This window comes from Myotis yumanensis, unplaced genomic scaffold, assembly GCF_028538775.1.
Source record: "Myotis yumanensis isolate MYYU_CA2020_CCGP unplaced genomic scaffold, mMyoYum1.0.hap1 SCAF_4, whole genome shotgun sequence".
Lineage (NCBI taxonomy): Eukaryota > Metazoa > Chordata > Mammalia > Chiroptera > Vespertilionidae > Myotis > Myotis yumanensis.
This window is the reverse complement of record NW_027223755.1, coordinates 81,135,965-81,148,251: the sequence shown is the minus strand read 5'-3', so window position 1 is coordinate 81,148,251 and position 12,287 is coordinate 81,135,965. Positions and strand designations below refer to the sequence as shown.

Sequence of the window (12,287 nt, the reverse complement as noted above, 5' to 3'; positions counted from 1 at the left end):
GTCACAGATGTAAGGGCTAAGGCTAAGAGAAGTGTATGAACTTGTCCAAGGTCACAAAGCTAGGCAATTGGGGGGGCGGGGAGGGGTGCCAGGACTCAAAAATAGGACTGCCTGGCTCTCCTGCCTCACCCATTAATCACTGTCCCACATAGCCTCGGCTGAGAGGCTTGACCTCAAGAGATATGAGGAGAGAGGAGAATAGGAAATGATGGTCACACTCACACTTGAGACCTGTTTGCCCAATAATGGGCAGCAGCTGTCAAAGTGGAGCAGTGAGAGAGGGTGAAGACTGACTCCAGGGTGTAGGAGTGAGGATAAGGAGTAGAGAATTCTGGCCTTTGATCCCTAGCCTGAGACCTGGCTCAGGGAGGAAGGGAGAAGGGAGGAGAGAAGTGAGAACTTCCATTCAAGGCACAGATTTCATCCACCCCACCCCACCACCCACACAGAGAGAGACAATGGATCTAGCACTGGGATCCCCAGCAAGCCACTTGGCAGCCTTGATCCTGCAGAGATGGGGATGCTCCATAACCTCCCAAGGTTATTGTGAGGATCAGATGTCCTTGAGGCTCGGAAAGCAGAAAAAGCCATGGATTCTCACTTCTCCCTGAAATGTGTCCAGAGTGAATGTCGTCGGGATGTGGGAGGGGGCCTGCCCTGGGGGTGGGTGAGGGCCAGGGGAAGAGCATAGCCTCACCTCGCTGGTCTCCCCACCTCTGGGAACAGATCTTCCTTTCGTTTATTTGTTTGCCTGGCTGGTTGTTTGTTTAGTTGGTTGGTTGGCTGCTTTGGTACAAAGTGGGCAGGCCTTGAGCTTCCTCGGCGGCGGCGGCGGCGTTGAAAGCCTTGCTTGGACAGATCATCCCAAGCTGGAAAGTGCTCTTTTGACAGGGCTGGGGGAGGGGCAGGGGAGGACACAGGCAGGAAGAGAGCAGTCATCACCCTCCCTGCACCCCTGCAGGTACTCTGAGGAGGAAACCCGGCAGAAGGTCAGGACTTTCCGGCAGATGCTGATGGAGAAGGAGGGAATGCTCACGAGGGAGGACCGGCCTGGAGGCCACATGTGAGTGCCACCTGTGTGGGGGCAGGGGAAGGGAGGGTGCAGGCTCAGACAGCAGCTGGGTGCCAGAGGGGCCTTTCCAAATGCTCCTTCTGAGAGTTGGGGGTCTTCAAGGAAGAGAAGAGAGACATGGACTCTGTCTACTGGAAGCTCCAGCTTGGCCCAGGCACAAGGCAGGGCCCCAGGGCATCACTGGGACCTGCCCCTGCTCCCTGGGTTCTATCTATGGCCCAACAGTGGGAGAGGCAGCCCAGAACTCAGGTCAGGGAATCATAGGCTGCAAATCAGGAAACCTGATAAATGTTCTGACCCCAAGCACTGTCATAGGTTGACAGTGGGACCCCAAGGTAGTCCCTGTGCCCCAACTCTTACCACCCATACAATGGCCTCTAGAGTAAACATGTACTCTCGAAAGCAAGACTCAACACACCAAATGCCATTGTTAGCGTGGCCAAAGTCTTGTCAGAGAAAGAGAGCATGAGCTGGGGTGTGTGTGTGTGTGTGTGTGTGTGTGTGTGTGTGTGTGTGACATCTCTGCACCTGTCATAGGGCAGGAGATACCTGTCACAGGACTGGTGGGTTATAGGCCCCCAGGAGGGCTTTGGATAAACAGGGAAGTTATAGGGAGGTCAACTTTGTCTCATTTAGAGAAGAACTGGGGACCACTCAAAACTACAGAATGGAGCAGACTGCCATGGGAGGGCGGGACAGCCTGCCCCAGTGTCCAGGCATGTCTGGATGGCCAGATGCCTGGCAGGCAGTGTGCACTGGGTGTCACTGAATTCACTCTGATCGATCTTCCCCTTGCAAAGCCTCAGTGTCCCTGCCCCGTTGTGGCATTCCCTGCTTCTTACCTCGCTTAAACCTCCCCTCTCTGGCCTGGGTAGGAGTGAAGGCAGAGTCAGAGCAGCCTCAGGCTTGTGAGGGGTTCACAGGTGACATGGGGAGCCATGCCCAGTTGGCCTCTCCCTCTTCCTCTTGGTGGGAATAGGTGATGCCACCACTAACTCCTTCTCTCCAGCCCCCCAGAACTCCCAGCAGCCCTCAACAGCTCCTGTGCCTTCCCCCTCATGCCAGCCAGTTCCCTACAAAGCAAGGCCAGCCCTTCTCTTCCTCTCTCAAACCTCCTGGTAAACCAGATCCTCCTGCTGCTGCCTGCACCACCTCCAAACCCAACAGGGCCTGGCTTTCGGACTGGTGCCCCCTCAAATCACCCAGGACTCCTCTGGAATTCATCTGCCCTTTCCCCTCCGATCCAGTGTGAGGGTGTGAGGCCTCCTCTGGACTCTACCTGCTACCTTCCCTGGGCCCTTCCAGCTCAAGCCTGCCCTTTTTCCCTCCCCTGGGCTCTTTCCTGTTAATCTAGTTATTGTCCTTCCTCAATTCTGCTTTCTCCTCCAGCTACCAGCCCACATTTTTCTCTCCTTTCTCAATCAAAAATTTTTAAAATATATTTTTATTGATTTCAGAGAGGAAGGGAGAGGGAGAGAGAGATAGGAACATCAATGATAAGAGATAATTATTGATTGGTTGCCTCCTGCACACTCCCTACTGGGGATTGAGCCCGCAACCCAGCATGTCCCCTTCCCCAGAATCGAACCAGGGACCCTTTGGTCCGTAGGCTGACGCTCTATCCACTCAGCCAAACCAGCTAGGGCTTAATCACATTTTTCTGGAGTGTGTGGCATGCTTTGTCTCCACTTCCTTAAGCCATGCAGATGTGGTGACTTGCTCAGGCTATGGCCTCTACCATGCTGTGGGCCTGACCTCTCTGGCAGTTGTGTTTCCACCATTATGCTTCCCCTTCTGAAAACCTACTTCCCCCCTGGCTTCCAGTATGCAGTTCTCTGGGAATTCCTCCTGGCTCTCTGATGGCTTCTGCTGTCTCCCTTATTCCTGCCCACTTCCTAGATGTTGGTACCCCTCCCCCCAAGGTTCTGTCACGTCCTCAGGTCTCTTCCTTCCTTCTGCCTTCCGTCTTCTCCTGGGGGAATCTTATCCCTTCTACAGCTGAACGCTCTCCTATTAGTGGATGATTCCCAGGTCTTTTCCAGTAGTCTTGATCTTATCTTTCCTTAAGTGAACGAACAAGTGAATGATGCATTTAAGAACTGGGACGCGCTGAGAAATATGCCATGGGAGTGTTGCAGTGTCTCCACCATCAAAAGAAATGTCCTTGAGGATCTGTGCTGCATGCCTAACTCTGAGCTAGTGCAATGAGGAGGGAGGAGAGGAGGGGGAAGACGTGCCTCCTGCTCTCTGGGTGGGAACACAAACCTGAAACCTGAAACCAGGAATTACTGGCAGCTCCTGACAATGTGGCCACTTGAACCTTTCAGCCCTGTGCATGTTCAGTTGGAAAACTGAGGGGGACAGGCTAGGGTTGTCAGTCAGGAAAGGGTCCTTGGAAGACTTGACAGTCAGGGAGAACTCCTGGTCTGGAGGCAGAAGACAATATAGACTTGGCAGGATCCTGGGACCCCACTAGCACATGAACCCCATGAAGGTAGGATCTTTATCAGTTTTGTTTACTGCTATATCCCTGGTGCCTAGAACAAGGCAGCTTGCCCATCTTCCCTGAAGCCTCAGTTTCCTCCTTTACATAGGAAAGGGGTTCGACCAGAAGGCTTCTTTTAGTTCAGGCAGCCAGTATGGTGTGAAAATGTCACTCCAAAAAGTGACTACAGCAAACTAAGGATTGCTGATGGTGCGCCCTAGATTACTCAGGGGCTGGGAGGAGCTGTTTGTGGTGCTGAACCCAAGGCCGGAGGCACAGAGATGAGATTGGTCCTGTATGTGCCTTATTGTAGACCTTCAATTCTTAGCTCAGAGTGCGGGGTAGTGGAGGGAGAGTGCAGGCTCTGGTGTCAGACACTCCATCTGTCCAAACCTTTAAGTTCAATGTTAACCGCCTGGGCTATGGATTCCTGCCCCACCACACCCCAGCTGTGCGACTTGAACAGGTCCCTAACTTCTCTGGGCTTCCACCTCTTTACTTATAAAGTGGAGATATTAGTACCTGCCTCATAGGACTGTTGAGGAAATTAAATGAGACAATGAATGTAAATGTGAAGAATAGTCACTAGCACACAGCAGACATGTATCACTACCAGATGACCAGCACCACTATCTTAGCTCAGGCTACTATAACAAAAATACCAGAGATTGGGTGGCCTTGTTGTATAACAATAAAAACTTGTTTCTCACAGTTCTGGAGGCGGTAAGTCTGAGACCATGGTCAGGTTCAGGTGAGAAATGTGTTCTGGGTTGTAAACTGCGACCTTCTTATATCCTCACATGACAAAAAAGAAAGCTAGCTCTCTTGTTTCTTCTTTTTTTTAAAAAAAAAAATATATTTTATTGATCTTTTTTACAGAGAGGAAGGGAGACGGACAGAGAGTTAGAAACATCGATCAGCTGCCTCCTGCACACCCCCTACTGGGGATGTGCCCACAACCAAGGTACATGCCCTTGACCAGAATCGAACCTGGGACCCTTGAGTCTGCAGGTCGACGCTCTATCCACTGAGCCAAACCGGTTAGGGCTCTTGTCTCTTCTTATAGGGGCACTAGTCCCATTCATGAGCTCTCACCCTCATGACCCAATTACCTCCCAAAGGCCCTGCCTCCTAATACCATCACTTTGGGATTACAGTTTCAACATATGAATTTGGAGGGGACACAACATTCAATCCATAACATCCACGATCCCCATGATCACAGGGAGGCCTGGCAATGGCGAGTTTTAGATGATCTTTTTATTTTATTTTTTTTTTTTTTTAAAAATTAAATCTTTATTGTTCAGATTATTACAGTTGTTCCTCTTTTTCCCCCATAACTCCCCTCCACCCGGTTCCCACCCCCCCCCTCCACCCTCACCCCCCCCCCCCACTGTCCTTATCCATAGGTGTATGGTTTTTTTTTTTTTAATCTTTATTGTTCAGATTATTACATTTGTTCCTCTTTTTTCCCCCCATAACTCCCCTCCTTCCAGCTCCCACCCCACCCTCCACCCTCACTCCCCACCCACTGTGTTCATCCATAGGTGCATGATTTTTGTCCAGTCACTTCCCGCATCTCCCACATCCCTTTTCCCCCCAAGAATAGTTAGTCCATTCCCTTTCTATGTCCCTGATTCTATTATAATCACCAGTTCATTCTGTACATCAGGTTATTTATTCACTTGATTCTTAGATTCATTTGTTGATAGATGCATATTTGTTGTTCATAATTTGTATCTTTACCTTTTTCTTCTTCTTCCTCTTCTTAAAGGATACCTTTCAGCATTTCATATAATACTGGTTTGGCGGTGGTGAACTCCTTTAGCTTTTCCTTATCTGTGAAGCTCTTTATCTGACCTTCAATTCTGAATGATAGCTTTGCTGGATAAAGTAATCTTGGTTGTAGGTTCTTGGTATTCAGCACTTTGAATATTTCTTGCCATTCCCTTCTGGCCTGCAAAGTTTCTGTTGAGAAATCAGCTGACAGTCGTATGGGTATTCCCTTGTAGGTAATTGAGCCTCTTTCTCTTGCTGCTTTTAAGATTTTCTCTTTGTCTTTTGCTCTTGGCATTTTAATGATGATGTGTCTTGGTGTGGTCCTCTTTGGATTCCTTTTGTTTGGGGTTCTCTGCGCTTCGTGAACCTGTAAGTCCATTTCTTTCTCCAGGTGGGGGAAGTTTTCTGCCATTATTTCTTGAAATAGGTTTTCAATATCTTGCTGTCTCTCATCTTCTGGCACTCCAATAATTCTGATATTAGACCGCTTAAAGCTGTCCCAGAGGCTCCTTACACTATCTTCACACTTTCGGATTCTTTTTTCATTTTGCTTTTCCAATTGGGTGTTTTTTGTCGAATCTTTGGTTTGATTCTTGAGCTCCTCTGGTCTGCTATTGGGTATAATATTCTTTATTTCAGTCCGTGTATGCTTACTTTCTAATTTCTTTATCGTAGCATCGAGGGTCTCATTAGTTTTCGTGAGGCTCTGCACAAATTTATGGCAAGCCCTCAAAATTGCGATTCTTAGCTCCATATCCTCCATTTCTGTCATGTTTTTTTGTCTCCGCATCTTTTATGCTTTCTTGGTGCACCCCCTTGTGGTCTCTGTGCGCAGTCTTGTTCTAGCCAAGCCTTAATTGTTGTAGTTAACACTAGAGGGATTTGACCACCAGGCCGACTGGCTGTAGGAATCAGCTGAGCGGAAAACGTCTGTCTTCTGGGGAGGCGCTAATCCAGCCTTTTTTCGAGTTTTAGATGATCTTAACTTATTCCCCTCTGCCTGAGTTTCTCCACCCTCTCTGCCAACTGTGAGATTCTCTCAGGGATTTATAAAGCCTTCTGACCACCCAGCAATCCCCCTGCTCATGCCTTTGGCTTCCTGACCCTGATACCCCACACGCACTCATAGACGGGTAATTTGAGATGTGTAGAAATTCAATGCCCTTTCAGAGTAAGATGACAAAGAAGAGCCAGCTGAAGGGTTTCCACCGTGTGTGTGTGTGTGTGTGTGTGTGTGTGTGTGTCTGATTTTAACTGTCTACGAACTGTAAGAGCCCATGACAACTCCCACTCAGGAAAAGGTCTCAACAAAGACAGAGTCACTCCCAGAGCTTTTTATCCCCAGGGGTCATCAGTCTTCCTTAAGTTGATTGACTGGTTTGAGTGACAGTCTCTTGGGGCAGTCCCACCTCAACCAACACTCCACCTGTCTACCCTCCATACTGGATACCAGAACGTCACACTGCTGCAGTATCTGGATGTGATCCCATAGATGGTGGGAGTAAGTGGAAGGTGTGATGTGGTCAGACAGGTGCATGGAGACTTTACCCTTTGAAAGATGATCAGATGGATGAAACTGTGGAGAGAACAGTGGAGCAGCTGGGGGAGAGGTGATGGAGAGAAATAGTGAGGTCTCAGAGATCTAGAGACTTTTGTCTTTGGAAATGATTGGTGTAGGGAGTCCTATTTTGCCCCCAAAACCTTCTGTAGGTTCCCCATCATGCATGCAATCAAGTCTGGACTCCTTGGTCTGGCATTCAAGGCCTCCACACACTAGACCCAGCCTGGTCTCCCACTCTCAGCATCACACAGCAGCCAGCCTGACCTACTGGCAATTCTCAGCTATGCCCTGTATGTTCTCACTCCCATATCTTTTCTCATTCTGGGCCCTCAGCCTCAAACACCCTAGCCTTTTCTGCACAGACTCAAAACACCCCATCATCCAAGGCTGCCTCTAAAAATCACTTTGCCCATATTGCCAGGATAAAAGTAAAACCTTCTCTTCTTTGGAATGCATATGTTTTCTTTATTTCTTGGGGCTGCTGTCAGTTCTTTTTTCTTTTTTTACTCTAATAGACAATGACAACTTTTAAGAATAATTGTTTTCATAGTTTTATAATACAACAAAATGTTTGGAATAGAGGGTTTATAGAGAACAAAATTCATAAGCTACTTTCTAACACAGTGAGAAAATCCATCTTTTCTTTCTGTGCATCTAATTTTAGATGGAGTGTGACCTCTCTGTGCCTCATTATTTTATCTGTAAATGGGAATATTAATGGTGGTACCCACATCAGAGGCTTGTTCTGAGCATTAAATGATTAAATACATGTAAAGTGCTTAGAATAGTACCTGGCACTTGCATTAGTAATTATAATATGCACAGTGTTATATTTTTGCCCGGCATTTTGAGAAGATAGAGGAGAGGCCTCGGGCCTGACTCATCTGTTTTCCTGCCGTCACTAAACCCCACAACCCCCCTCCCTCCAGGCCCCTGGCAGGCCTGGCACACTGGCTGAGTGAATGAGCAGGAGCAGAGAGGGCAGAGCCTTTGCCGGGGATCTGCCCCTCTTCTGTCTGGACTCATTCATCTGTCAATTGGCCATTATGCTCCTGGATAATGGAAAACAGAACCAGTTAATTAGCAAAACTGCTGGCGGGAAGAAGGGCACGTGACAGGCGGTCTTTTCCCAGGTCAGAACCTTGCCCGCGGCAGCCCGTCCAGCATGTGCCCCGTGCAGTGCTGTGTTCATCCTCGATGTGTTCTTGGTCCCTCTGCAGTGGACTCTTTGGGCCTGCTGTGGTCAGTTACCTGGGCTTGATTTGTTCTGTCCCAGGGAGGAGTGCCTCCCCTGCTGATTTCCTGGCCGTGCTGAGAAGTAAACTAGACCACACACATGAACTTAAGAGTAGGAAATGTTAAACAAATCTAGAGCTCAGTACACACCCACTCAACTGTGTCTACAAAGTAGGGAGGGGACAGCTGAGCGAACACCTACAGCAGGGAAGCCCAGCCGCTAAGTCAAGGGCTATCCTGTTTGCACAACTTCTCAAAGCCAATTGCACAGGTGAACTTACATTCTTTACTCAAAAGTCCCCAAACCATAGGGGATGTCCCTTAACCTCTCTGGGCCTCAGTTTTCTCATCTATAAAATGGGGGGAGGGGCAATTTTTCTAAGTAGCTCTACATAGGATTTGTGAGCTGCAAAGAACTATTTAAACATTAGAAAATATTGTTGTTAGTGATACTGTCATCTAGGAAAGTCAGGATAGGAGAACCCTGGGAGATCTTGCAAAGCAGATGTGGTGGTACCAGCCCCACAAAACTAGCAAAAGAGGCCTACTCCCATTGACATCCCTGGAACTCCCAGAACAGGTCTTACCAGAAGGTTCTGAGACCTTGTGCCTCTCCCTGAGCCTGCTACTCACACCCTGTGCCTGCTCTCAAGTAAACCTCTCAGAAGGGACTGAAGACTGAGAGAGGCCAAATAACAAGGCCCTAGGGAGGGAGGATGGGGTAGAGGGGAGAGAGTTCTGTCCCAGGACAGAGGAAGAAAGGGGGTGGCCAGCAGACTAAGGAGGGCACAGTGAGGGTTGGGGCTCGGTGAGGGCCTACACTCAGTGGCTCACTCAGCTCAGACGTTAGGAGGCAAGAAGGGCTCCCTGCAGAAGGCAGCGCCCAAACTGAGCTACTTTATTTTGTCAGTAGCCGTCCTCATTTTTGTGTCCAGATAAGCGGAAGCCCCCTCTCTCACTGGCTCCAAACAAGGTTGGAATGCCCTTACGTTTTGCTAAAGACTATCTTTTATGTGTCAGGCGTTTGTGTGGCTGAGGGCTGTGGGGGGTGAGTTGGGGATTTCAGGGACAGGGACAGGAGGTGGGAGGCCACTGGCTTCGGGAGAGGAGCGTGGGGAGAGCACAGAGGTTTGAGTGAAGGGATGTGGGGGTGTTTGACTCTGTGGGGGTGGGGGGAATGACATCAGCCTCTCCCCTATCACTCCAGAAAAACCTCCTGTACTACCTGGATGACTTCAAGGCTGCCAGGGTCATGTTAGGGAACCGAATGGCATCACTGAGATTCTAGATTAGCAGATTGCTGGAGATTTGTTTCTGAAGATTCTTTTCCCTCTGTCGCTGTGGTCTGCCTTTCTTGTCCTGTATCTCTTTCATGTGTCACAACTGCTTTTCTCCCTGCAAGAGGAGGTGTTGGTATGTGAGTGTCAGACTGAGCTCCCCATCTAACAGTGGTGACCATGTGGGGGGGGGGGAGCAGTGGGGGGACAACGGGACAACAGGAGCTTCAAAGACAGAATCTCACTTAATCCTCTCCTCAAAGCTGGGATATTCTTTCCTTGTTGGATAGATAAGGACCTTGAGGCTCAGTGAGCTTGGTCATGCCTGGATTCAGACCTGTCTGTGTGAATCCAAAGCTCATGTCATGTTTTTAACACTCTGCCATCCAAGTCCTGGCCTCTCTCTCAGGGCAGAGGAAGAATGAGCCAAGTGAATGGAATCCAGCCAGGTGAGGGCTGGATTAGGGGTGCAATGAGGGAGGGTAACTGAGCCTCCATGCAGAAGGGGCATTGTCTGAGCCAGCATGGAATGAAAAATAGTGGGGGTTGGGGGGGCACCACCCTGGAACCGGTACCCTGGAGCTGGGCTTTTAGAGGGTGGCTTCTGGGCATGTTTACTAAAAAGCAACGTTGCAAAGCACTGGTTACCTCAGCGAATTCTCCCAAAGCCCTATAACACAGTTATCACTCTCATCTTGGAGAAGAGGTTCAGAGAGGGGGCAGACAGGCACCAGGCCATACAATGACTTAGGGACCGTGTGTGATGATGGCACAACTGCAGCTTCAAAACTCATGCGCTTGCCTTAAGTCCAGCTGCCATTTGGAAAAAAGCATCATTCTCTGACATGCCCGCAGGGTGCAAACATCTGGCTGACGGCTGGGCTCCTGAACCAAGAGCAGGGCCAGGACCACCAGGGGCCCTGCTGAGTGTAGGGGAGAGCTCTGCAAGATGGATGGGGAGCATCCGAGGCGGAGTGCTGCCGCCAGGCAGTGATTGATGACAGCTCGGCAGCAGAAGAGCAAGGCGGCCTCCGGAGGCTGGAGGCTGCAGAGAGGAGGGCGAGGGGAAGCTATGAATATTTTAGAGAGGCAGCCAGGGCTGGAGGAAGGAGGGGTGTGGGGGAGGGAGGCAGTTGGGTGGGCAGGGGGAGGCAGCTCAGGGACTGGGACAGCGGGGTTAAGGAAAACCTTATCAGTGAGGGGGGCTCAGTGAGGGAAAAGGAAGGCTGGAGAGGATGAGCGGGCTTAGAGAGGGGAAAGGGGCTGGAGAATGGGGCAGCGAGGGGAAAGGGGACAGGGATCCGTGAAAGGGGCTCAATGGGGGGAAAGAGGGCTGGATTGGGGGTGCAATGAATGGGACAAAGGGACAGAGTCTGTGCGGGAAAGGGACTCAATAGGGGAGGGCCTCACTCAGGAGGAGGCTCACTGATGAGAGAGGGAGGACTTGTAGAGGGAACTTAGACGGGGAGGGCTCCCTGCTCTTTTTTCTCTTTTGCAAAATATGGCACCGTTAAGGCTGGGAGTCCTGTAAGGAAGGCTCCCCGCGGGATTCCCCAAATCCCCGCCTGACCGTCTAGGGGTCGAGGCTGCAGACCCCGGAGCCGGCCGCACCCCGCCTCCCTTGGACCTCTGGGGCGGAGCAGGCCTGGGCGCTGCACTGAGAAAGGGGCGGCGGGAAGGCCCGGCCGGTGCTGAGCGTCCCTGTCGCCGGCAGCGTGGCGGAGACACCGCGGCTGCCCGAGGGCGCCGAGCCAGGCCTGGAGTATGCGCCCTTCGACGAGGACGACGGCCAGGTGGACTGCGACTGCCCGGCCGCCTGCTACCGCGGGCACCGGGGCTACAGGTCAGCGCCCGGCGCGGAGGGAAGGGCAGGGCCCGGGTGGGTGGGCGCGCCCCCTCACCTCTGCCCCGCCCCCTCACCTCCGCCAGCCCCGCCCCTTCACCTCCGCCCGCCCCCTCACCTCCGCCCCGCCCCTCACCTCCGCCAGCCCCGCCCCCTCACCTCCGCCCCGCCCCCTCACCTCCGCCCCGCCCCCTCACCTCCGCCCCGCCCCTCACCTCCGCCAGCCCCGCCCCCTCACCTCCGCCCGCCCCCTCACCTCCGCCCTGCCCCTCACCTCCGCCAGCCCCGCCCCCTCACCTCCGCCCGCCCCCTCACCTCCGCCCCGCCCCTCACCTCCGCCAGCCCCGCCCCCTCACCTCCGCCCCGCCCCCTCACCTCCGCCCCGCCCCTTCTCCCGCAGGACCAAGCACTGGTCCAGCAGCTCGGCCTCGCCCCCTCCCAAGAAGAAGAAAAAGAAAGGCAGCCACCGGAGGAGCCGGTGAGAGCGCCGCCGGCTGCGGGGGGGCGGGAGGGGCGCGGTGGGTCCCCCCTCCCGCGGAGTCTGCTGGGACCCACCGCCGCATTTGTGAGCCCGCCCTCGCTGAGCCTCGGCCCCTAACGAAGTGCTCTCCCCCTACTGACCCCGCCTTCACTCAACCCCCTTCCTTTTACCAGGCCCGCACTCCACTAGCCCCTCCCCTTCACACGTCCCCTCTGAGTCCCCACATCGGCACTCACCCGTCCCAGACCTCAGAACCGGATACGCTGGCCTCTTTCTCAGACCCTCTGCCCCAGAACTAGACACACTGACCCCGACCACCTGATGGGTACCCCTCTGCCCTTCCTTCCCCAGTAGCCCTGCCCTCCCCACCCCTCTGTGAGTGGCCTGGGTTGGAGGGGTTTGCCAGGGTCTCATCTGTGGTTCCCCCTCCCCTGTCCTGAGTGAGACCCTGGCAATCGTCTGGGGACCCAACTAACCCCGTCCAACTGTCTGTCCTTCTTTCTCCCCTGGCCCTCAGCAAAAAGAGGAGACTAGACTCGGAGTGCAGGTCAGT

At 52.3% G+C, this 12,287-nt stretch overlaps 1 protein-coding gene across 1 annotated transcript in view; it reads left to right on the top strand.

The window, feature by feature from the left end:
- The window catches only part of SRRM3 (serine/arginine repetitive matrix 3), a 54,704-nt gene that overhangs the window by 24,242 nt on the left and 18,175 nt on the right, over positions 1-12,287 (top strand). Inside the window, exons 3-6 of the mRNA XM_070412755.1 lie at positions 962-1,063; positions 11,125-11,253; positions 11,654-11,731; positions 12,252-12,281. Of these exons, the coding sequence (XP_070268856.1) occupies positions 962-1,063; positions 11,125-11,253; positions 11,654-11,731; positions 12,252-12,281 (339 nt within the window). The remainder of the gene's footprint in view (positions 1-961; positions 1,064-11,124; positions 11,254-11,653; positions 11,732-12,251; positions 12,282-12,287) is intronic.